Genomic DNA, 24,281 nt, shown 5'->3' on the forward strand with positions numbered 1-24,281 from the left:
TCGCCGCCATCTTAGAGCCTGGTACTGGCTGGCCCACTGTCTCGTATACATCAAATAAGCGCTGAATCTTCCTCTTTCCCGCCCTCTGAGATCAGCTAGTTAGCTCAAGGCCACCTCGCCACCTTTCTAGAAAGTGAAGTCTTCCCTGCAGGAGGAAACTTGCCCACGCTCAAGATGGCGGCAAAGGCATCAGTCCTCTCCCGGGGACCTGGTGCAAGGCGTCATCAGAAGGCGCCAGCCTCTAAGGGGCGAGGAGGCGGTCGGGAGCCGTCTCCATGGAAACCCCTGGGCATAAGGCGCGTCCAAATAGTAGAGGGTGGAGGCGGGGGAAGACAAGAGGCGCCTCGAATCCCAGGCGTCCCGAATCTGACCCTGGCCCCCATCTAGGTTGGGGGTCCAACCCTGATTCAAGCCCCAGCTCAGGTTCGAGCCTCCGCCCCCGCCCCCATCCCCACCCCGACCAAGAGCCCAGTCTTGACCCAGGCCCTTATCAGGACACCGGCCGCGATTCTGAACCCAGCCCCGATCTTGACTTCGGCACCGATCCTGATCCTATCTCCAGTCCCGGCCCCGACTCCGGTCCTGACTCCGGTCCTGGCCCCGGCCCCGGCCCTGGCACCGGCCGCGACCCCGGCCCCGGCCCCGGCCCTGGCCCCGGCCAGGCTCCCGGCATGTTGCGGGACGAGACCCTGGACGGGGCCACGGTGCCCTCCCTCTGGAGAGGGTCCCTGGAGATCCGGAGTGAGCCGGTGAGTGAGCGGGGGAGGGGGGAACTCCCCGCCCCGAAGGACAGGTGGTGAAACCCATTTCCCTCCCCTCGGTGCCCCCCAAGCCCCGCCAGCCCCTTTGCCCCCCACTCCCAATCCAGCCTGCGGCTCTTCTGACTATGTAAACTAAGAAGAGTCACTACCCTTCTTTTGGACCTCAGTTACCTCATCTATAAAATAGGTTTGGGGGTGGACAGTTGGACATTGGACACAATCAAAATGCATTTATTAAGCTTCTTCTGTATGCCAGGTGACTGACTATGAGGCGAAGGGGTTCCAGATATAAAAAATGAAATAAACAGCCCCTACTCCCAGGGGCTTACATTCTATTGGCAGAAATGACATGTACACATATAAGTGTATACAAAATAAAGAGATACTGTCTCCATGACCTAAATAGGTGATTCTAAATTTAAGCCAAATGAAAATACGTTTAGTGTAACAAGTCAGGGATTTGGGACTTCGGTTACAATATTAAACATTGTTATCCTGAAAGGTAGCACCAGCAGAGTTTCTGAGGGCATTTAGAAAGTGTCTGTACAGCTTTATAAATGATGGCAAAAAAAAAAAAATAAATGATGGCGAGCTCTATCTGACCCATTGCGGTTGAGGCCAGGTGGACAGCTCCTTCTGAAAAAGGTATAGCCCTTGGGGCTGTTGGTGGGCAGCAGAATGCCAGAGCTGGCTGGCTCTATTATAGTGTCTGTTTCTAAAGGAGTGAACTGCTTTTGATTGGTCAGAGAGACCCAGAAGACAGTCTCTTGTTTCTAAGGGGAAGCAGTCGGGAGCAGGGGATTAGGTTCTAGCCCTGGCTCTGCTACTAACTAGCGTTGTAATTTTTGGTAAATAAATCACTTAATCCTGTTTAGGTCTCGTTTTCCTCTATAAAATGAGGGATCTGGATTGTATGGTCTCTCAGTTCCAAACTTTGGATTCTGTGTTCTCTTCCTTTCCAAAAGATTTTTTTTTTGCTTTCTGGTTTCAGAGTCACCAACTTCTTTTAATGCTGGGGAACTTTACTTTCTGCTTAACTTTTGAGTTTTGTTTTTTGTTTTTTTTTGTTGTTGTTTTTTAGCAATTTTTGCTGTTGTCTGGCTCTTCTGAAAATGTCCAGAGACTATTTCAAAATATTCTCCAAAGCTATATTATTTAAAACCACAGTTCCCAGCTCATCTGTTTTCCCCTGCTGTGCTCCAAAGGAGGCAGGCTCACCAGGAGTTTTGTGTCTTTTGTCTTGTCTGAGCAAGAATTTTGCTAACTTAATTGAACTCTGCTTCTTCTAAACTCTTCATTTATCACTGGTAGCACTCATTTGATACTTAATCTTGAACTGCCTTGCATTTAGTTACTTTTTTTTTTTTCTCGGGGCAGTGAAGATTAATTGACTTGCTCAGGGTCACACAGCTAGTCAAGTGTCTGAGGCTGGATTTGAACTCAGGTCCTCCTGAATCCAGGGCTGGTGCTTTATCTACTGAACCACCTAGCTGCTCCACATTTAGTTACTTTAAAAAAATATTCATTCAGTATCCCCAATTAAACTATATGTTTTGGCATCTAATCCTGACTTTACCATTTAACACACTGACTTCAGAAAAGTCATAGGTCTAGAAATGTAAGGGACCTTAAGGGTCTTCTAATCCAACCCTCTCATTTACCAGATGAGAAAACAGGCCTACAATGGGTAAGGGATTTCTTAAGATAAACCCCAGTAATAAGTAACAGAGTTGGGATTCAAAACTAGGCCTAGTGACACCAAATTTAGCATTCCACGTTGGGTGTTCTTTCCCCTGTACCATACTATCTCTATCCTGGGTTTCACTTTCTTCCTTTGTAAAATGAGGGGTTAGTGGATAAAGCACCGGCCCTGGATTCAGGAGGACCTGAGTTCAAATCCAGCCTCAGACACTTAACACTTACTAGCTGTGTGACCCTGGGCAAGTCACTTAACCCCAATTGCCTCACCAAAAAAAAAAAAAAGAAAAAAGAATCCCAGTTGCTTCACCAAAAAAACAACCAAACAAACAAAAAATTATAGCTACCAAAAAGTGAAATGAGCCTCCTGCCTTGGAGTTCCCTCTCACTAGATGTCTTCAGACAAAGGCTAGTTAACTGACTACTTATGTGGTATGTTGTTGGGGATATTTGGGTTTTTTGTGTTATGTGTTTTTTTTAGTGGGGCAATGGGAGTTAAGTGACTTGCCCAGGGTCACACAGCTAGTGTCAAGTGTCTGAGGGCGGATTTGAACTTAGGTACTTCTGAATCCAGGGCAGGTGCTTTATTCATTGTGCCATCTAGCTGCCCCCGGGATATTTGTTTTTTTAAAAAAAGGTTTATTAAAAACATTGGACATCAAAAAAAAACCCCAAAAACATTGGACATCAATATAACCAATTAATCATGCTTAGTAATAATTCACATTTAAATTAGTTAATTTCCATTTATAAAGTATCCTAAGAGGTTTTTCCCCCCTATAATGCCCCCTAAGTCCTCATCAGGATTCCATTCTATTAATTCTCATTCTTTTTTATAGACTATATAGTGTGGTAGTAACCAACTTTAGTATAGTTAGTGCACACTCCATTCTTTTACAGTTTTCACATTGCAGTCTTTCAAAAAGGACTTTCTAGGGGGCAGCTAGGTGGAGCAGTGGATAAAGTACTGGCCCTGGATTTAGGAGGACCTGAATTCAAATCTGGCCTCAAACACTTGACACTTACTAGCTGTGTGACCCTGGGCAAGTCACTTGACCCTCATTGCCCTGCAAAAAAAAAAAAAAGGGCTTTCTAGGTGCTTCTCACACCTGTTTTTTCACTTTTTTGTGTGTGTGTCATGACTTCCTTGGGCAGTCTAAGGAAATTTATGAACTTCTTCTCAGAATAATATTTTTAAAATAAATAAAGTTATATTGAAATACAGTAATTAAAATATTAAAAAGCTCACAGGGCTCAGGTTAAGAACCCCTGCATTATAGCATTCTATTACATAAACATATGATGATTTTTTTTTCTTTCTTTTTTTTTTTTTTTCAGTGAGGCAATTGGGGTTAAGTGACTTGCCCGGGGTCACACAGCTAGTAAGTATTAAGTGTCTGAGGCCGGATTTGAACTCAGGTACTCCTGACTTCAGGGCCGGTGCTCTATCCACTGCACCACCTAGCTGCCCCAACATATGATGATTTAACCATTTCTAGTGAAGGAGATTCTTGTTCAGCTCTGGGTTAGTCTAGGTAGCTTCTGAGGTCCTTTCCAATTTTGAGATTTTTATGATCCCAACTGTGAGATGAAGAGGACTAAGATGAAGGGACCAACTAAGTGCAGATAGAGACTTATCTCTGATGAATATTTTTGAGTATAGCAGCTCATGAAACTCAGTACTAAGGGAGGGAGAAGCTAGGATGGAAAGAGTGCCTTCAAAGGTGAAATTTTTAAAAAGGGCTTTGGAAGTATTGAAAAAGTTTTCAGAGTCAGCAAGTGGACAAAGTGGACTAGATTATTGAGGGTTTGGGGAGATAAAAATGGAAAATTAAGTCAGGACTAGTTTGTGAAAAGTCTTTAAAGTCAGGCTGGTCACCTTGGAGTTTGTGGTACTTTTTTTTGTTTGTTTCCAACTCTGCTACCACAAAAAAAAGTTGCTGTAAATATTTTCTTATTAGTGGCCTCCTTGGGTTAAAAACCTCTGGGTCAAAGAGTATAGACACTTTTGGAAGGAAAGAAAGAAGCTGTGTGCCAGGAATTGTGTTTACTTTATAAATATCTCAATTAAGGGCATGTCTCCATTTTGAATTTGTGATGGGGATACAGTATAAGATATTGGTCTATAAAGCAGTGTTATGTAAAGATTACTCTGGCTGAGGAGTTTGGCCTTCATTCTGGAGGCAGTGAGATGCTATGGAACACTTTTTTTTTTTTTTTTTTTTGGTGAGGCAATTGGGGTTAAGTGACTTGCCTCGGGTCACACAGCTCTAGTGTCAAGTGTCTAAGTCAAATTTGAACTCAGGTCCTCCTGAATCCAGGGCTGGTGCTTTATCCACTGCGACACCTAGCGGCCCCAAATGGAAGACTTTTGGGCAAGAAGATTAGGAAGCATAGGATAAATTGGCTGGGGGAGGGGGGGAGGTAGCCTGGAAGTAGAATGATCAGTTATGAATCTATTCCAATAATGCAGGTGTTAGTTTATAAATATGATTTTTTTTTTTTTTTGCTGGGCAATGAGGGTTAAGTGAATTTCCCAGGGTCACACAGCTAGTAAGTGTCAAGTGTCTGAGGCCGGATTTGAACAAAGGTATTCCTGAATCCAGGGCTAGGGCTTTATCCACTGCACCATCTAGCTGCCCCGTGAGTTTATAAATATGAACTAAAGGGGTGGCTATAGGAATGCAAGGGAGGAGACAAATGCAAGAAATTATAGGGATAGAATTGAGTTGATGTGGCAATGGAAGAGTCAAAGATGACTGAGTCTAGATGGTTAAGAGACTGAATGAAGGTACACCTAACAGAGAGTGGGAAGCCAGTTTTGTTTGGGGGGAGTAGAAAGTTTACATGTTGACTTATTCCTTTTCCCTTATCCTACCCTACCTCCATATCCAATTATTTGACAAGTCTTGTTGATTCTGCTTCCATAACATATTTTTCATCCATCCCTTTATCTACACACACATTACCACCTATCTAGTTCATACCCCCATCACCTGCTTTTTGAATATTTCCCAACCTAGACTATGAAAAGTTGATTCCTTCTTGTCTTTCCCCTCTCTGATCTGTCCTATTCACAGCTACCAAAATAAGCTTCCTAAATTGCATTTCTGATTCAGAGATGTCACCTGATGTTCAAGAGCCATCAGTGGTTCTCTGTTGCCTGTAGGGTACAAATTCTGCTTAACAGCTAAGGCCCTTCACAGTCTGGCTCCAACCTATCATTCTAGGCACATTTCATATTCTTTCTCCTACACTCTACATTCCAGCAAAATTGGCACACTTGCTGTTCCTCAAACTCGGTATTCTTTCTTCCATCTCTGTGCCTTTACAACAGGGTATTGTGAGAAATGATTATTAATAACCAATATCGGGGGCGGCTAGGTGGCGCACCGGCCCTGGACTCAGGAGTTCCTGAGTTCAAATCCGGCCTCAGACACTTGACACTTACCAGCTGTGTGACCTTGGGCAAGTCACTTAACCCCAATTGCCCTGCCCCCCCCCCAAACCCGATATCTTGGGGAGATTTAGAGCTTCCTCCCTTCTTCCAAAGTCCTGACTTTTAGAGCTTCAGTTTCTCCTTCATAATAAGATTGCATTAAATCTCTTCCTTTTGATCAGACCCATCCTAAGCTTGTAAGGAATCCAGGGTGGGGAAGCTCATTGTGTTCTACTCTAGTTTGTGTGGAGAAGGATGTTTGTCTGGAGAGGAAGGCCTCTCTCTCCAGGGAGGGGTCACTTGTCCCCCCTCCCCCCACCTCCACTCCCATTGAAGAGGAGGACATTCTTTGATAGTCCGGGGCTGGAGATAATCTCTCTGCAGGGGTCAGTTCTTGGCCCCATTGACCACCTACTGTTTCAAGCGTATTTAAGCTCTGTGCCCCACTACCGTGATAGTCTTTGGTCTGAGAGAGTTGGCCAATGACCATGCTTCTTTAAACAACCTGCTGGCCTTATTAATAAAGTAGTTAAGTTACCCAGAAACTATATTTCTCAAATTTGTAGTCATCAAATACACCCAGCTTCCTCACCTCTGCCTCTTAGAATCTCAAACTTCCTCCAAGGTTCAGCTGACCTTCTAAGAGAAGCCCTTCCTGATCCCCCTAGTTGTTAGTGCTGTCTTCTTCCTCAAATAATTGTATATTTACTCTTCTCTTTACAGAAGAATAAAAACTTCTTAAGTGTAGAGACTGTTTTGATGTTGTCTTTGTATTCCTAGCACTTAGCACTATGCCTTCCACATTAGGATAAGGATAGGGAATGGACCTGTGATTTCACTGGTTTAAGGAACTTCCCAAGTGAGGAAACCCCCTCTACCAATTCAGGTTGGCACCTTTTCTGCAATTTGTAGTCTTATAGAATTGCCTTAATTCCATCCCCTCTACCCTCTCCAGCATATTGATTACACTATTTCCCCCTCTCTCTAACCATCTGTCTTTCCCTATCTACTTGTTCCTTCTTTCCTACCCAAGCCTCCTCAATCCTTAAAAACCCCACACTAGATTCCAGCATCCATGCTGGCTTTCATGCTGTATCTCACCTACCCTTCTCAACTAAATTCCTGGAAGAAGTTGTCTGACCTTAGTGTCTCCACTTCCTCTCTTCTCACTGTCTTCTAAGCTCTCTGCACTCTCTCATCTGACTTCAGCATTCAACTGAAACTGGGTTCTTTAAAGTTACCAATGTGGCTTAATTGGCAAGTCTAAGGGGTCTCTTCAATCTTTATCCTTCTTGACCTCTCTGTAGTATTTGACACTGTTGATAACTTTCTATTCCAGAGTCGTCTTTTCCTTTCTTTCTTGGTTCTATTCCTCTCTCTCTAACCACTCTTCAGTCTCCTTTGCTGTGCCATATCTATATCCCACTCATGTACCCCACGGCTCCCTCCTGGGCCCCCTTCTCCCTCTATAGACTCTCTTATGGTGATCTCGTCACTTCCCCTGGATTAATTTATTATATTTGTGCAAATGATGCCCAGTTTTTTGTAACCAGTCCTAGTCTTTCTTCTGAGCCACATCACAAACTGCCTATTAGACACTGAATTGGATATTCTGTGGTCATCTCGAACTCGACTTGTTCATCAGAGAACGCATTATTATTCTCTTCAAACCGACCACTCGACTTGTTCATAAGAGAACTAATTATCCTTCCCTCCAAACCTATCCCTTTCCTTAACTTTGCAATTAGTGAGGAAGGCACCACCATCCTTGCAGTCACTAAAGTTCAAAACATTAATGTCATTTCTGACTTCTCATTCTCACTTACCTCACATATCCAGTCATTTGACAAGTCTTGTCATTTCTATTTTCCACATCTTTCCCATGTTCCTCTTCTCTCACACAGCTATCACCCTAGTTCAGTCCCTCATCATTTCTCTGTTAGACTGTTGTAATAACCTCCTATTTATTCTCTTTGCTTCAAGTTTTTTCTACTCAGCTGCCAAAGTGATTTTCCTAAAGTGCTGTTCTCCCTCCCTCCACTGCCCCCACTCAGTAGACTCCAGCATCTCCCTTATTACCTTCAGGATCATAAAGTTTTCTAGTATTTAAAACTCTTTATAACCTGGCCCATTGACTTTATGGTTTAGTCTTTGTTACATATGATATTCGGTCTCATCTGTTTTTTTTTTGGTGAGGCAATTGGGGTTAAGTGACTTGCCCAGGGTCACACAGCTAGTTAACTGTTAAGTGTCTGAGGCTGGCTTTGAACTCAGGTTCAGGTCCTCCTGAATCCAGGGCCAGTGCTCTATCCACTGCGCCACCTAGCTGCCCCCTCATCTGTTTTTTTTAAAAATTCAATTTTATTTTATTTTAGATTTTGATTTCTCTCCTCTTCCCCACCCCTTCTACATACATTGAGAAGGCAAGAAAAGCAAAACCCATTACAGATATGTATAGACATGCAAAATAAACTCCCACATTAGCCATGTCCAAAAAAAAAAATTAAGAAAAAGAAAGAGGGGGCAGCTAGGTGACAAAGTGGATAAAGCACCGGCCCTGGATTCAGGAGGACATGAGTTCAAATCCAGCTGTAGACACTTGACACTAGCTGTGTGACCCTGGGCAAGTGACTTAACCCCAATTGCCTCACCAAAAAAAAAAAGAAAGAAAGAAAAAGATAGAGAAGAAGATGTTTCAAGCAGTACTAATTATAAGTGGATAGTATGTTTCATCATGAATCCTTTGGAATTGTGGTTGGTAATTGTGTTGATCAGAGTTATTAAGAGTCTTTCAAAGGTGATTATCTTTTCATATGTTGTTATTATATAAATTATTCTCCTGGTGCTGCTTACTTCACTTTGTATCAGTTTATACAAGTCTTTCCAGGTTTTTCTGAAACCATCTCCATCATTTTTTAGAACACAATAGTATTCTATCACATTTATATACCATAACTTGCTTAGCTATTCCCCTGTTATGTGGCATTTCCTCAGTTTCTAATCTGTCACCATAAAAAGAGATGCTATAAATATTTTTGTACATATACATCCATTTTCTCTTTGATCTCTTTGGGGTTTAGAGCTAGTAGTGGTATTGCTAGGTCACAGGATATGAACTGTTCAATACCTTTTTTGGGCATAGTCCAAATTGCTTTCCAGAATAGTTGGGCCAGTTCACAGCTCTATAAGCAGTGCATTAGTGTAGCTGTTTTCCCAAAGCCCCTGGAATATTTATCATTTTAGCCAATCTGATGGATGTGAGATGGTACCTAAGAGCTGTTTTAATTTGCATTTCTCTCATTAGTGATTTGAAACATTTTTCATATTGCTATTTATAGCTTGAATTTCTTCCTCTGAAAACTGTCAATCCACATCTTTTGCCATTTATCAATTTGTAAATGGCTCTTTTTCTTGTAAATTTGACTCAATTCCCTATATATCTTTGAAATGAGACTTTTATTAGAGATTCTTGCTGCAAATATTTCCTCCCCAGTTTACTAGTTTTCTTCTAATTTTAGTAGCATTAGTTTTGTTTGTGCAAAACCCTTTAATCTTATGTAATCAAAATTATCAATTTTATCTCTTGTGAACCTTTATCTTTTGTTTGGTCATAAACTATTCACCTACCTATAGATCTAACAGTCAATATCTTCCATGTTTCACCAACTTGCTTATGATGGCTTTTTTTAAATCATAAAAGTATTTTATTGTTTTCCAGTTATATGTGGAGATAGCTTTCAACATTTGTTTCTTTTTTTAATTAATTAATTAATTAATCAATCAATTAATTAATTATTTTTGTGGGGCAATGGGGGTTAAGTGGCTTGCCCAGGGTCACACAGCTAGTAAGTGTCAAGTGTCTGAGGTAAAATTTGAACTCAGGTACTCCTGAATTCAGGGCCAGTGCTTTATCCACTGTGCCACCTAGCTGCCCCTCAACATTTGTTTCTATAAGATTTCTAGTTCCAATTTTTTCCCCCCTCCCTCCCTTCCCTCTTCCTTCCCCAAGACATCAAGCAGTCTGATACAGGTTATATATGTACAATCACACTAAACATATTTTTGCATTAATCATGTTGTGAAAGAAGAATCAGAATAAAAGGGAAAAACCTCAAAAAAGAAAAAAAAAGTAGGGTGCAGCTAGGTGGCACAGTGGATAAAGCACCAGCCCTAGATTCAGAAGGACCTGAGTTCAAATCCAGCCTCAGACACTTGACACTAGCTGTGTGACCCTTGGCACTTGCTTATGATGTTATCTTTTATGTCTAAATCAATTACTCATTGAGCTTATTTTGTCATAGGGTATGAGATGTTGGTCCTATACCTAATTTCTACCAGACTACTTTCTAGTTTTTCCAACAGTTTTTGTTGAATAATAAGTTCTTGTCCCAATAGTTGGAATCTTTGGATTTATCAGATACTAAGTTATTGTGGTTCTGTTTGTTTGTTTTGTTTTGTTTTTTTGCGGGGCAATGGGGGTTAAGTGACTTGCCCAGGGTCACACAGCTAGTAAGTGTCAAGTGTCTGAGGCTGTATTTGAATTCAGGTCCTCCTGAATTCAGGGCTGGTGCTTTATCCACTGTGCCACCTATCTGCCCCCAACACTAAGTTATTGTGTTCATTTGCTTCTACATATTGCATGTCTAATCTGTTCTGTGAGACAACCTATCTATTTATTACCCTGTACCAAGTTATTTTGACAATTAAAACTTTGAAGTATAGTTTGCTATTTGGTATTGCTAGTATCCCTCATTCCTATTAAAAAAAATATTTCCTGTATATTCTTTTTTTGTGTGTGTGAGGCAATGAGGGTTAAGTGACTTGTGTAGGGTCACACAGCTAGTAATTGTTAAGGGTCTGAGGCCGGATTTGAACTCAGGTCCTCCTGAATCCAGGGCCAGTGCTCTATCTACTGCGCCACCTAGCTGCCCCTCCTGTATTCTTGATCTTTTTTTTTCCTCCAGATCAATTTTGTTTTTATTTTTTCTGTTCTATAAAGTAATTCTTTGGTAGTTTGATTGATATTGCACTAAATTGGTAAATTAATTTAGGTAGTTTTGTCATTTTGATTTTATTGGCTCAGCCTACCCATGAACAATTTCTCCAATTATTTAGATCTGTCTTTGTCAGTGTATTTACGTAGTTCCTGTGTGTGCCTTGGCAGGTATTTTATAATATTTGTAGTTATTTTAAATGGATTTTTCTTTCTTTATTTTCCTTCTGGACTTTGTTGGTAACATACAGAAATGCTGATGATTTGTGTGGGTTTATTTTATATCCTCAGCTTTGCTGAAATTGTTAATTGTGTCATTTTATCTTCTAGTTGACTCACTAGTGTTCTTTAAGTAAATGATCATGTCATTTGTTCATGTTTCTCTGTATCCATCCCATTCTTTGTGGTTTGGGTATTGTTTGAGGTATAGATCTGCCCTGAATACTGCATTCTTTCTTCCTCCCTAGAAAATTTGCCAGACTGCCAGCATTTCCACTTCAGAAGATGCCTGCCAAGCCCGAGAGCAGGTTGATGCCGAGGTGCAGACTGATCCGCCTTGTCCTGTGGCCCTACGCTATGCATCCCAGCAAGATATCCCTGGGTTGGCTTCATTCCTCCGTCGGGTAGAAAACCTTATTATCCGGGAGCTGGATAAGAACTGGCAGAGCCATGCATTTGATGGCTTCGAGGTGAACTGGACAGAGCAGCAGCAGACGGTATGGAGGGGTGGGGTAAGAAGATGGGAATTAGGTTCCCCATATCCTCTGACAACTCCAAGCCTCTTATCTTCTCCCAGTTTTAGTTCCTACTTTGAGCTTTTCCTATTAGGACTTCTGCAAGCCTCTAGGGCTCAGAATTATTATTCCATGAAAATGGTTATCCGGCCCTAAAGAATTCAGAGAACCTGAGACCCAGGAAAGTTTAAATGATATTTTTTTCTCAGTCCTGGGCAAGGAAATGGGTGTTCCATTGAGTCTTTGTGTATCTAATTGTGGTTTGCCTTTCCCTGGTGACTTAGGGGAAGAACTTAATAAAGATACTTGCCCACAAATATAATTGAAATAATTTGAAGACTACCGTGATTGCTTTAGTAATTCTTCCCTTGTTTGGGTCCTGTGGGACTACTGTCCTTTCTGGATAGCAAATTTTCTGGCTAGCCCTAAGCAGTAACATTTAATTTATTTTTACCATTTGGGATGGAAAATTTTCTAAAAGATGTCACACATTTCCCTGCCTACTTAAAATGGAGAATATCACACACAATGTTACTTTCTTAAAAAAATATTTTATTGATGCTCTATTTTTTTTTATTTTAACAGTATTTTATTTTTTTCCAATTACATATAAAGATAGTTTTCACCATTCATTTTGGGGGGGGGGGCAGGGCAATGGGGGTTAAGTGACTTGCCCAGGGTCACACAGCTAGTAAGTGTCAAGTGTCTGAGGCCGGATTTGAACTCAGGTACTCCTGAGTCCAGGGCTGGTGTTTTACCACTGCGCCACCTAGCTGCCCCCTCACCATTCATTTTTGTAAGATTTTAAGTTCTACATTTTTCTCCATTCTTCCTTTCCCTCCTCCCTCCCTAAACCAGCAAACAATCTGATATAGATTATTTTGTTTGTTTAGAATTTTATTTTCCAAAATATATGTAAAAAGTTTTTTTGACATCAATTTTTTAAAACTTTGTGTTCCAACTTCTCTTTTTCCTTCCCTTCCTAGCCCTTAGCCCCAAGAACTCAAGAAATTCAATATAAGTTATACATGAGTGGTCATGGAGAACATCCCCACATTAGCTAGGTTGTGAGAGAAAACAGATAAAAAACAAAACTTCAGATTAAGGAATTGTCCAAAAATAAATGTGTTTCAATCTGTTTTCAGATACCATAAATTCTTTCTCTGTAGATGGATTGCAATTTTCATAAGTCCTTCAGGGTTATATTGGATCATTGCCTTGCTGAAAATAACCATGTGCTTCCCAACAGATCATCTTACACTATTGCTGTTCTTTTGTATGCAGTACATTTCACTCTGCTTCAGTTCATGTAGGTCTTTCCAGGTTTTTCTGATAACATCCTGTTCATCATAACTTTTATATAGTACCTTAAACTTGACAAAGAATTTTTTTCACAATAGCCCAGAAAAGTAGGTACCATACATTTTGCCATTATAGTCAATCATCATAACTATTTCCCTCCATCCTATTCCCTTCTCATGATATTTACTCTTATTTTTTATCTTCTTTTACCCTATTCCTCCTCAAAAGTGTTTTACTTTTGACTGCCCCCTCCCCCACTCTGCCCTCCCTTTTTTCACCCTTCCCTCCTTATCCTCTTCCCCTCCTACTTTCCCATAGGGTTAAATAGATTACTTCTCCCAATTGGGTGTGAATGTTATTCCCTCCTTGAGCCCACTCTGATGAGATTAAGGTCTTTGAGTTAATTCTGTGTTCTAAATTTTTCTTCCTCCCTCCTCACTCAACCCTCCCTATGAAATCAAGCAATTCAATATGTCATACATATGCAGTTATGCAGAACATCTTCATCTTCCTAGAAAGTGTTTGGCTTTTTACTGCTCTCTCCCCCAATCTGCCCTTCCCTTCTTCCCTTCTTCCCTTCTTCCCTTCTTCCCTTCTTCCCTTCTTCTCCACCCCCCCCCATCTCCTTCCCCTCCCACTTTCCTTCAGGGCAAAAATATATTAGTATAACCACTCGAGTATGTATGTTATTCCCTCTTTGAGCCAATTCTGATGATAGTAAGGTTCACTCACCCCCCCCCCACTCCTTTCCCCTCTTCCCCTCCCCTCCATAACCTTTTTTCTTGTTTCCTTCATGTGAACTACCTCTCCCTAGTCCACCTCTTCTCTTCCCCCTCCCCCAGTCCATTCCTCCTACCCCTTAACCCTGTTTTGTTTTTTTTTAGTGAGGCAATTGGGGTTAAGTGACTTGCCCAGGGTCACACAGCTAGTAAGTATTAAGTGTCTGAGGCCGGATTTGAACTCAGGTACTCCTGACTCCAGGGCCGGTGCTCTGTCCACTGCGCCACCTAGCTGCCCCTTCCTTAACCCTATTTTAAAGATGTCATCATGGGTCAGCTAGGTGGCACAGTGGACAAAAGCACCAGCTCTGGACCCGGGAGGCCCTGAGCCCAAACCTGGACCCAGATATAAGACACCCCACCCTGTTTGCCCCACAAAGAACAAGGATAAACAAAAAAATAAATGCTTTACAGATATCATCCCTTCATATTCAGATCAGACCTGTATCCTCTGTGTATTCCTTTCAGTATGTATTTTCAGTATACCCTCATACTGAGAAAGTTCTTATGAGTTTGAAGTATTATCTTCCCAAGTAGGAATGTAAACAGTTTAATCTTTTAATCTGATATAGGTTATTCATGTAAACATATCATGTTAAACACATTTCCACATTAGTCATGTTGTGAGAGAAGAATCAGAACATCACAAGAAAAAAGAAATAACAACAACAATAACAAAAGAAAAATGAAAGTGAACATAGAATGCGTCAATCTGAATTTAGACTCCATAGTTCTTTTTCTGGATGTGGAGAGCATTTTCCATCATGAGTCTTTTGGCATTATCTTCAACCATTGTATTGCTGAGAAGAGCTAAGTCTATCACAGTTGGTCTCTATTTTTTTTTTAAATGAACCATTTTATATTGAAGATTTCAGTCATCTTTGAACATGAAGGACAACACTGATGTAAAGTGACTCTCATTAGGGTTTTCCCTTGGCATATCACAAAGGCACAGTCTTTTTCTTCTCCTTTAGAGCTAGATTTTTCTTTTCCCATTTGTACATAATTTTAAAATCAGCCTAGGGGCAGCTAGATGGTGCAGTGGATAGAGCACTGGCCCTGGAGTCAGGAGTACCTGAGTTCAAATCTGGCCTCAGACACTTACTAGCTGTGTGACCCTGGGCAAGTCACTTAACCCCAATTGCCTCACTAAAAAAAAAAAAAAAAATCAGCCTAGCTTTGTAATTTATACAGCATATTCTTCTGCTTGTGAGATTCCAACTTTGTTGCCAATTAGAAATAGTAATTACTTCTACTGATTGTAGTATAAGTTTGCAGTAAAGCTTTGAGGCTAGGATGATAAATTATAGGTTTTAGAATTTGTTTGTACATTGTATTCATTTACTAGATGGAATTAAATACACTACATCAATTCCTGAAAATTTGTGTTATTTCCCTCTTCCCTAAAATCTCTCTGAGATACTATGATATCTTCTGCTGGAATGATAAATTCTGCTAGTGTGGCAAAGAAGAAAATAGTTTACTTTCATGTTAATGAGAAGTATATCTGTGAGTCATGAGATCCAAAAAAAGATTTCAGTAGACCAACTAAAACATAAAAGATCTTGTTTTAAATATAACCATAACTTAAAAACAAAGCCACAGAGATTTACAAGTCTCTGAGGCTCATAGCTGATTTTCATAGTAATTTGAAGAACTTCTAAGAGAAGCTGCTAAAATGTACTGCCATAGTTCAACTTTGCAGCCTCCTTTGTGTATATGACTACATTATTTCCACAAAAAAATTTTAATTTTTAAAATTTAAATTTAAATGCAATTCCTGCTATGTTCAGATTTTTATCTAGGATGTTACTAAGATCATGATTAGAAATGTTCTTTGGGGGGCGGCTAGGTGGCGCAGTGGATAAAACACCGGCCCTGGAGTCAGGAGTACCTGAGTTCAAATCCGGCCTCAGACTCTTAACACTTACTAGCTGTGTGACCCTGGGCAAGTCCCTTAACCCCAATTGCCTCACTAAAAAAAAAAAAAGAAATGTTCTTTGGGAACATTGTACACAGTATCGTCAACACTGAGTGTTGATCTACTGTGATGGACTATATTCTTCTCACCAATGCAATGGCACAGAAGAGTTCCAGGGAACTTGTGATGGAAGAGGATCTCCAAATCCAAGAAAAAAAAAAGAACTGCGGAATATAGATGCTGAATGAACCATACTATTTATTTTGTTTTTGATGCTATTGTTTTTTTCTATTTTGAGGTTTTTCATCATTGCTCTGATTTTTTCTCTTATAACATGACTAATGCAGAAATATGTTTAATGTTATGTGTGTATATATATATATATATATATATATATATAAAACCTATATCAGATTACCTGCTGTCTGGGGAGGGGGGAGGGAGGGGAGGGAGGGAGAAAAATCTGAAATTGCAAAGCTTGTATAAACAAAAGTTGAGAACTATCTTTACATGTAACAGAAAAAAAAAAACTTTATTAATTAAAAAAAAAAAGAAATGTTCTTTGGGGCTGAGCACCTTCCTATCTGGTAGCATGCCCATGCTATTGATAAATTCAAGGACATATAAATTAGTGTTATTAGATTAGGGACCCAGTTTTTGAGTGTTTAAGAGAAATTATTGCAAAGATTCTATAGTTTTTGTTTTTCCTTTCTCTGACTGGGCTTAAGTGAAGGAGAAAAGATATATCACGTGGTTTGTGCTCAGGCCCAGCTTGGCTCACGGTTCATATAGAGAACCTATTTCTTAGATTAAGAAACTTCATCCTAAAAAAAAAAAAAAAGAAAAAAAAAAAGAAACTTCATCCTGATACTTAAGATATAATCATCTGGAAAGTTTCCTTAGCTTCTCTTAGTTTGGAAGTCCATAACTTTGTAGGGGAGTGAGGGCCATTGGAGGTAGGTGAATCTTGGATATGGGATCTGATAATGCAATCCTATTTCAATTCTTGCTGCGCATTGTTTAATCAGTTTTGAATCTGTAAGAATTTTGTTTTTCTGAAAAACATACTGGCTTCATTTATTTATTTTTATTTTTTATTTTTTTGCGGGGCAATGGGGGTTAAGTGACTTGCCCAGGGTCACACAGCTAGTGTCAAGTGTCTAAGGACGGATTTGAACTCAGGTACTCCTGAATCCAGGGCTGGTGCTTTATCCACTGTGCCACCTAGCTGCCCCGATTTATTTTAAAATTTAAAAAAAATTGTTTTTTTTTCAAACAAGAAAGTTGCAAGGATTTATTGTACAGGTGTGCTACACTAAGCCACAACAAACAATCAGTCTGGAATGATAGGTGTCCCATGGCACAAAATCAAGAAGTAGGTAGGTGGAATCTGTATTAAGAAGTGGCATGTCCTTTTGTCAGGGAGCTGTCAAATGGTGGTGAGAGTCCTTTGTCAGATGGTAGAGCTAGCAGCATAGTGCTTTGTAGGGAGAGTGAAGTTTCCAGATGATTTCTGCCTTCCTGAGAATGTCACCAAGGGTCATTCCATCTCTGCTCCTGTGGCCTCAGTGCTCAGCACGGTCTGATTATTTGGACCTCTGCCTCATCTTTCTACTCTTGCGTTTCAGCCTATGCATTTGCTTCTTCCTCCACTTGGCTCTCATGGCGCAGTGGAAACTAGGGAGAAAGGAAAACAACAAAGTTAGTCTGGACGGCGGGTGGCAAACGCTGACTCCCGATGGCAGCGGATTATGAACTCCGGCTAAGGGGGTGGAAAAGGAGAAAAGCCTGGCTTCATTTATAACGTACTGCTTTTCTCTGAGGTGTCCTCCATCTGCCCTTATGTTGCCGGCCATCTTCTTACAAGCCTGAAAATCCTGTGGTACAGGCTGAGAACTTCTTGTCATGTTGCTTTTATCATCTCTGAATCCCTTCTGTGCCTTCTCCAGTCCTCCCTAAATAGAATCATCATCAGGGTTGTGAAGTAGACTGATCAATGGTGTCCATCACACCCTCTTCTTCTCTCCCCCCCCCCACCCCCACCCTGCCCCTGTCCTTGTGAGAAGAGGGAGTGTCAGGAGCTCCTTGAAACCAACAGGGACAGACCAGGGTCTGGGGTGATGCTCTATTTTTTACATTACTTTCACTTCCCAGTTAAGTGGACATGCCTTTAGTTTCCAGATCTTTGCTATTATGAAAAGAGCTACTGTAAATATTTTTGTATATAGGAGTCTTTTCTTCTTATTTTTTTATTTCTTTGGGTTATAGGCCTAGTAGTGGTATTATTGGGTCAAAGCCTGATGATTTGGGGGGTATAATTCCAAATTGCCTTCCAGAATGGCTATACCATTTCATAGCTCTGTTGTCATCATCACCATCCTTATTATATATAATGTAATGCAATACAATACAATATAATAATATATGATGTGATATGATATAATACAACATAAATAATAGGGTATAATATAATTAAAATATATAACTATATATAATAGAATTATAATACATTCTATTATATAATTACTATATTAATGATAACAATAACTAGCTTTTGCATAGTGCTTAAAGGTTTGCAAAGCATTTTATACATATTAGCTCATTTTATCCTCATGATAACCCTAGGATATGCTGCTATTATGATCTCTGCAGCAGACAGGTTAAGTCACTTGCACAGGGTCACACAGCTTATAGGTATCTGAGGCACAATTTGAATTCAGGACTTCCTAAGTCTAGCAATTCACTGAACCACATTGCTGTATCAACAGCATTTAATATTTGTCATTTTCCTTTTTTCTCATATCTGTCAACCTGATGGATATGAGCAGTGGCTTTAATTTGAATTTTCCTAATTATTAGTGATTTATAATATTTTTACATCTGGTTATTGATAGCTTGGATTTTTTCTTTAGAAAACTGTCTGTTCATATTCTTTGACCATTAATTGGGGCAGTGGCTCTTATTCTTATAAATTGGAATCAGTTCTTTACTTATTTTAAAAATGAGACCTTTATTAGAGAAACTTGTGCAAATTTTTTTTTCCTCATTCCCCATTTCCCTTCTAATTTTAACTGCATGGTTATTGTTTGTGTAAACACTTAAAATTGTTTCTGTGATCAAAATTGTCCATTTTGTCCTCTCTTGGCCTCTACCTTGTTTGGCCCTAAGTGTTTCCTTACCCATAGATCTGAAAGACTGGGGAGGGGGGCAGCTAGATGGCACAGTGGATAAAGCACTGGCCCTAGATTCAGGAGGACCTGAGTTCAAATCCGACCTCAGACACTTGACACTTACTAGCTGTGTGACCCTGGGCAAGTCACTTAACCCCCATTGTCCCACCAAAAAAAAAAAGATGAGGGGACTCCAAACCTTTTGGTTGTTTCCCTAGAATCTTATGCTTCCTACTATCATAACATCTTCTGATTCTCTCCTTTCCTTTCCTGAGGCTGTCCCCACCCTGCTGCAGGCCCTCAACATGTGCCTGAACCATTGCAAGAGGTTGCTGGTTGTTCTCCCTGCCTCAAGCCTCTTCCCACTCCAGGCTGTCCTCCCCTCAGCTGTCAAAGTGACCCTTCTCAAGCAGAGGTTTGACTGTGCCACCCTGGTACTCAGTAAACTCCCGTGGCTCCTTCTTACTTCCAGGATCAAATATAAAATTCTCTGTTGGCTTTTAAAGCTCTTCACAACTGGTCCCTTCCTTCCTTTCCAGTCTTCTTTACACTTTCCTCCCCTCCTTGCCCTCTGTGACCCAGTGACCTTTGCCTCCTTGCTGTTCTTCACAGACAACACTCCATGTTCCAGTTCTGCCTTTTCCCTGGCTATCCCCATGCCTGGAGTGCTCTTTCTCTTGGTCCCCAGCTCCTTGCTTTTCTGGCTTCATTAAAATCTTAGCTAAGTTTCTGTAAGAGGCTCTTCCCATCCTGCCTTAATGCTGGTGCCTTCTCTCTGAGGCCACCTTCAATTCAATCTGTGTGAGCTCCCTAACAGTAGGTCTTATTTTTGCCTCCCTTTGTATCCCCAGCACTTAGCACCAGGCCTATTATATAGGAAGTGTTTAGTAAATGCTGTAGTTTTTCCTTAAGGTGAAATTACTTTTGTTTTTTACAATTTTTCTGTGACCTTATTGTCCAGATGCCTCTTATCACTCATAGAATTGTAAAATATTTCGGCCTTAGGTGGCAACGCTAAATATCTAGGGAGAGGAACTGGATCTGGGATTCATTTATGTGGGTAATTTCTGGATGCAGATTTTCCTATATCAATGCAGATTGGCACCTTTTCTTCAATTATTGTCTAGGAGATAGGACTTGAGCCTGAAAGGGTAAGTGATTTGCCCAAGGTCACACAGCCTATCCATGTCAGATGTGGGACTTGAACCCAGGTCTTTGTGACTTGCAGCCACCAGTCCTCCATCCACTTAGTACACTGCTTCTCTGCTGACCAGATCTCTAAGATGGTTAGAATGGTACATAAAATAGGAGGCAGCAGAACATGATGGGCTTTCAGTGAGGAAAAGCAGGACACATGAGTGTATTGACTTTGTGATCTGGCTGTTCAGAGGACTCTTGGGCTTCTTTCATAGTACATTACTTTGTTCCATGTAGAAGATATGTTAACTCTAAGTGGCTCTGTTTCTTTCTTGTGCAGGGGAGAAATAGTAGGGAAACCTTTGGAGCATGCTTGTAAAATCTCTGTATTTCTTTCTCCAATCTGGGAGGGCCTTCTCTTCGCTTCAGGCCCAGAGAGGCCTCATCAACCTGGGCTAAGGAATGTGTGACTTTTTTGTTTGGCAGGTGATCTGCCAGCACACCCTGTGCTACCCTTTGGCCCAGGCTCAGAAGCTGCAGGTGACCAGCGTCTCCTGGAATGCCACTGGCTCAGTGGTGGCGTGTTCCTATGGTCGGTGAGTATCTGTGAGAGGGGACAATAGGAGCTTAAACCAGTTTGGAGTTCAAGCCGAGTCTAGTCTCAGCTCTGCCATTGATCTGCTTTATGATCTTGGATAAATGATCTTTCTGGACTCTGGATTTTCTTTCTTTCTTTTTTTTTTTTTTTTTGTAGTGAGGCAATTGGGGGTTAAGTGACTTGCCCAGGGTCACACAGCTAGTAAGTGTTAAGTGTTTGAGGCCAGATTTGAACTCAGGTACTCCTGACTCCAGGGCTGGTGCTCTATCCACTGTGCCACCTAGATGCCCCCCAAAAATCTATTGTCACAGAAAAAAGGAAATAGGAAAACTAAACCCTTCTAACAAACGTGCATAGTCTAGCAAAACAAATTCCCGAATTGGTGACATCCCCAAATGTCTATTTCCTTCTGTCCTCTGAACCCATCTCCTTTGTGTCAGCAGGTGGGTAGCACCATCATCAATACTCTGCAATCATGGTGGTAAGCTAGGCAAAACTTAGAAACTGATTAGAGGAATTGAAGGCAAGAGAAGAGTCAGGGATGGCTGTGAGGCTGTAAACCTGGAAGGCTACAAGGCTATTGGCCTCATCAATAGACATGGGGAGGTTTGGATAGTGAATACTGTTTTGGACAGGCTGAATTTGAGATGCCTATAGGACATCCAGGGGCCTCTGGGTGGTCTAGTGGATAGAGTGCTGGGCCTAGAGTCAGGAACACTTATCTTCTGAGTTCAAACCTGGCCTCAGACATTTATAAGCTGTGTGACCCTGGACAAGTCACTTCACCCTCTTTGCCTCAGTTCCTCATCTGTAAAATGAGCTGGAGAAGGAAATGGCAAACCACTCCAGTATTGCTACCAAGAAAACCCCAAAGTGTCAGGCATAACTGAAAGGACTGAACGACAATAGGATATCCAAGTGGAGGTACAGTCGATAATACGAAACTATAGTCAAGATTGAGTTGGAAGTAGGATATATAGTTTTTGGATTCATCTGCATAGACACAATAATTGAACCCATGGGAGTGGATGAGCTCACTAAAGGAGAGAGCATATTGAGAGAAGGCCCAGGGAAGAGCCTCGGGGTATACCCATACTTAGTGAGCAGAGCCCCAGAAGAGGCCATCAGACTTGTGGGCAGGGACCCAGGAGAGAACAGTGGCATAGAAGCCTTGGAAGGTGAGAATGTCTAGGGAAGGGGATGGTCAGTAGTGTTAAAAATGGCAGAGAGATTGAGGTCTGAATAAAACCATTGAACTTAGTAAAAATTGCTTGTTGGTAACTTTGTTGCCAGCACATCCACTTGGGGGATTGGTGAAGGATTCCCATTTTCTAAGGTAGCCCCCCTTTCCATTACTGGACAGCTCTAATTGTTCAAAGATTCTCCCTTCTCCTGTACTAAATCCAGTCACGGAAGTTCTCCTCTTCAGGGGCCATGTGCAGTCAGTTTTTTCCACTTGACAGACTTCCATACATTTGCATGTGCCCATCCTGTCTTCTGTAATCATCTCCTCTTCAGGTTAAACATTTCTCAGTTCCTTTCCTTCATTCTTAAATGACATGGTTTTGAGTTTCCTCAGAATTCTGTTCCCTCTTCTCTGGACTTGTTCTGGCATGTCTTCGGTCTTCTCCCAGGTGGGTTCTGCCCCAGGTGGAGCACAGTGGTACTGTCACCTTCCTCATGGAGGATAGCACCCCTAACTTCAGGGAGCTCACGTGGCTGCTGCGTCACACGTATTGAGCTTAGCTATAGCTAGCTATAACCACCAGGATTTTCCCATAACCTGCTGACTCATCTGTTTTGTACTTGTAGAGCTGACTTTCTTCAACCCTAGTGTAAGAGAGTATCTATCTCTCTGATTACATTTGCTCCATTATCCTAGGCTGCTGAGATTTGTTTAGATTCCAGGTCTGTCAGCTATCATGTTGGTCCTCCTTATCATTTTGTGTATCACAAATGTGATGATAAACATGCCATCTATGTGTTCATTTAAACCACTGATAAAAATGTTGAGCAGAATGTGTTATTTGCAGCTTGAGTACATTGTGATCCTTTTAACTTGTCCAATTACTAGGACAGGGCTGGACCAGGCCAGCTGGATAATGAGAATGTGAGAGAGTATTAGTGAGGGAATGGGGCCAGCCCACAAGGTGTTAACTTGTTTACTCAGAACAGGGATCTGCCTCACCCCAGGTTATCGTTACTGCTGTTGCTATTATTCTTATAATTATTTCCACTTCATCTTCAATGGGGTTCAGATGGAAATGGTTCTGGGACAAGTTGCTATCCTGCTACTATTCTTTAGTATTTAATGTTCTATTGCATAGATAATTAACATAGCTGTTTTTTGTTGTTGAGTAAAAGTATTGGGATGTTAGCTTGTCAAAAGCATCTTTGGCACAGCTCCAGAAGCACACAGGACAGGATGAGGATTGTTCTAACATGATGTTTATTTCCTCTGCTAAGTTTCTATATTTTGAAAGCTATTTATTGCATGTAGTTTGGAGGTTTTGCCTTTTATTTTATTTTGAGGCAGTTGGAATTAAGTGACTTGCCCAGAGTCACACAGCTAGTAAGTGGCTGAGGTCACATTTGAACTCAGGTCCTCCTGACTCTAGGGCTGGTGCTCTATCCAGTGTGCTACTTCACTGCCCCACTTGGAGATTTTGAATGATGGCTATGGGGAGATATATTAAAAACACTGTTAATTTTTTATGGATTTAGAGTTATATCTTATGATTATTGTCATAATGCCTAATAATATAATACAGTATAATTATATAAAATATAATAATAAACAACTGGTATTTACAAAGCAATTTAAAATTTGCCAAATACCTTTGCATACATTATTTCATTTAAGCCTCAAAACTACCTTATAAGATATTGAAGATATTATTCCCATTTCACAGGTTAAAAATCTGAGGATCAAAGAGTTAAAGTGACTTGCCCACAGCTCATAAATATCAGAGGTGGCCTTTGAACCCATATTCTGGACTCACCATTCCTGTGAAGTTTCAGTGATTTAATTTAGGTGAGGCTGTAGCTCCCATACCCTCCTCCTTGGGCTTTTTATTTGTACAGCCTACATCAGATTATATCTCTGCTACTTGGAGGGGTTTTTAAAAATTAACTTTTTGAGGGTGCAGCTAGGTGGCACAGTGGATAAAGCACCAGCCCTGGATTCAGGAAGATCTGAGTTCAAATCTGGCCTCAGACATTTGACACTTACTAGTTGTGTGACCCTGGGCAAGTCACTTAGCCCTCATTGCCCTGCAAAAAATAATAATAATAATAATAAATTTTTTGAGCTAAATGTTAGCTTAAAAATAAGTTTTCATTGTGTTCTGTCTTTTTGTTTTTGTTTTTTTTTTGCAGGGTAGTGGGGATTAAGTGACTTGCCCAGGGTCACACAGCTAGTAAGTGTCAAGTATCTGAGGCCAGATTTGAACTCAGGTCCTCCTGAATCCAGGGCTGGTGCTTTATCTACTGCGCTACCTAGCTGCCCACTGTGTTCTGTTTTTTACATCATCATAGTTCTCCCCAACATCACTCCCTCCCTCCCAGAGAGCCATCACATGTAACAAATAGTATTTTTTAAAAGATAAGGAAGGATGGTGGAGGAAAGGCAGTGAGCTCTCTAACTCATGACAGGATCGCTCCAAAAAACATCCAAATAACTCCATAGGAAAATGCCCAGAGCAGCAAAACTCACAGAATAATGTGCTGAAATCATCTTCTAACCAAGA

General features: G+C 40.9%; 1 protein-coding gene and 1 pseudogene across 1 annotated transcript in view; one reads left to right on the forward strand and one right to left on the reverse strand.

The window, feature by feature from the left end:
* The first annotated feature begins 260 nt into the window (after positions 1 to 260).
* DYNC2I2 (dynein 2 intermediate chain 2) overlaps positions 261 to 24,281 on the forward strand; it is a 34,212-nt gene continuing 10,191 nt past the window's right edge. Inside the window, exons 1-3 of the mRNA XM_043984044.1 lie at positions 261 to 749; positions 11,359 to 11,607; positions 20,421 to 20,530. Coding sequence (XP_043839979.1) covers positions 276 to 749; positions 11,359 to 11,607; positions 20,421 to 20,530 — 833 coding nt within the window. The 5' untranslated portion in view covers positions 261 to 275. The remainder of the gene's footprint in view (positions 750 to 11,358; positions 11,608 to 20,420; positions 20,531 to 24,281) is intronic.
* LOC122742218 lies at positions 14,425 to 17,596 on the reverse strand (annotated as a pseudogene).

Source organism: Dromiciops gliroides, chromosome 2 (genome assembly GCF_019393635.1).
Source record: "Dromiciops gliroides isolate mDroGli1 chromosome 2, mDroGli1.pri, whole genome shotgun sequence".
Taxonomy (NCBI): Eukaryota; Metazoa; Chordata; class Mammalia; order Microbiotheria; family Microbiotheriidae; genus Dromiciops; species Dromiciops gliroides.